At 40.5% G+C, this 2,040-nt stretch overlaps 1 protein-coding gene across 1 annotated transcript; it reads left to right on the top strand.

Moving 5' to 3' along the window:
- The first annotated feature begins 251 nt into the window (after positions 1-251).
- Positions 252-1,786, top strand: LOC127107756 (uncharacterized). Its single transcript, XM_051045082.1, has 4 exons — positions 252-434; positions 771-1,008; positions 1,074-1,409; positions 1,587-1,786. Exons 1-4 carry the CDS (start codon positions 252-254, stop codon positions 1,784-1,786), a joined length of 957 nt encoding a protein of 318 aa, XP_050901039.1.
- The last annotated feature ends 254 nt before the right edge of the window (positions 1,787-2,040 follow it).

The raw sequence follows: 2,040 nt of genomic DNA, 5'->3' as shown, positions 1-2,040 counted from the left end.
ATGATGAGATTCTGGATGTGGTTCCTCTATCAGTTATTCCCTGCGAGGCCCTTGATTTGAACCATCCCATGGATGCCTCAGCTTCTGCATGCCCCAATCAAGGTAACATCTCTAGTATCCCTTATGGCTCATCTCATGCCAATAACTCTAAGGAAGCTATACACCACATTGATCGTGTCGTAAGAAACCTAGTCACTAGAATCCTTAATGAAGGATATTCTGTGAAGGGAGTCTCTACTCCCCTGTCTAAAATGTACCCCTCTCTTGAGGTTGCACAACATAGTGAGAAGGATGACGATTCCTCCAGTTCTGAGAAGGACATGGATGCTGAAGGTTTGTGCTCTCTAGGGCAAACTGTGTCTGGTAAAGGAAAATTTGTGGCATCTAAAACTGCCAATGCTTCCCATTCTGAGAAGCATGATGTTGCAAAAGATGTAATTGACCTAGAGGATGATAGGTCTGATGATCAAGAGGATAACTTACTTCATCACTTAAAGCCAAGTGTGGCTAAGCGTATGAAGACTCGAAAAGGAAGATATGTGGCTGAACTGATGTTAGCTAAAACAGCTAAGAAGACTGCTGGTGTTGGTCCTTCCAAATCTTGGAGCAAGGTTGAAGTGAAGAAGAGGAAGGTTAGAGAAGTTTCTGAGTCTGAAGAGGATGTTGAGGAAGATGTCCCTGACATCTCTCATGTGAATAAAACCACTGTGAGGAAGTCTCCTGGTAAAGTTGTTGTTGTGCATTTGGATAATATTTCTTTCCATCTTGAGGATGGAGCTGCCAAATGGAAATTTGTGATTCAAAGAAGGGTGGCTGTGGAAAGGGAGTTAGGAAAGGATGTTGTTTCAGTCAAGGAGGTCATGGACCTGATAAAGACTGTTGGGTTGATAAAGACTATGGTTGGGTTCTCTCAGTGCTATGAAGGTTTAGTTAAGGAATTCATTGTCAACATTCCTGAGGATATTGCTGATAAGAACAACAAGGAATTTTGCAAAGTGTTTGTGAGAGGTAAGTGCATCACTTTCTCTTCCACTGTTATTAACAATTTTTGGGCAGAAAAGTTGAGGGTGCAGGTGAATTGGAAGCTACAGACAATGAGGTCTGTAGAGAAATTACAGCTAGGCAGGTGAAAGGGTGGCCTATTAAGAAGCATCTTCCTGCTGGGAAGTTAATTGTCAGGTATGCTATATTGCATAAAATAGGAGCTGCAAATTGGGTGCCTACCAACCATATTTCCACAATTGCTAATACCCTTGGAAGATTTATCTTTGTTGTTGGAACCAAAATGAATTTTGAATATGGTAGATTTATGTTTGAACAAATTATCAAGCATGCATCTACTAACGTAGTTAAGATTCCTATTGCCTTTCCCTCTATGATTTGTGGGACTATCCTGAATCAACACCCTGGTATTCTGAGTTCTAATGACTTACCTAGTAAAAGAAAACTTGCTCTATTTGTGCACTATAAACTATTTGAAGGCAGTCATGTCGAAGACATTGTCATGACATTTGCCATGAAAAAGCCAGCCTCAAAAGTTGGAACTATTGCTGAGCTGAAGGAGACTTGTAAAGAGCTGGGTGAAGGGATAAGGGTAGCAACAGCTAGGAAACAATCGTTGGAAGCATTGATTGCAAGCTTGGAGAAAGCGGAAGGTGAAAATATTGATCATGCTAAGGAAGCTGAAGCCCACAGCTCTAGTGAGAGGTCTGCAACTAATGATGAGACAAGTGGCAATTCTGTTTCTAGTGTTGATGAAGCTGCAAGCTCAAGCTCCTCTGATTAGCTCCTTTGACTTTGGTCCCTAGTGATGTGATGGTGTTCATTAATGTGATGGTTTTTATTGATGTGATGGATTTTCTTGTTTTTGGCAATTCTGTTTTGTTGTTTTGTTGGTTTGCATCTCAGCTTGCTTACAGCTGAATATGTATTTGGTTTTGTAACCCTTAACTTTTGACATTTTGGTTTATGACTGAATAGACATTTATTTTGTCTCTTTGGTCTCTTTTGGCTAAAAATGGGGAGAAATAGCTATAGATT

Source organism: Lathyrus oleraceus, chromosome 1, assembly GCF_024323335.1.
Source record: "Lathyrus oleraceus cultivar Zhongwan6 chromosome 1, CAAS_Psat_ZW6_1.0, whole genome shotgun sequence".
Lineage (NCBI taxonomy): Eukaryota > Viridiplantae > Streptophyta > Magnoliopsida > Fabales > Fabaceae > Lathyrus > Lathyrus oleraceus.
Note: the sequence above shows the minus strand (reverse complement) of the source record. Positions and strands in the feature narration are given on the sequence as shown.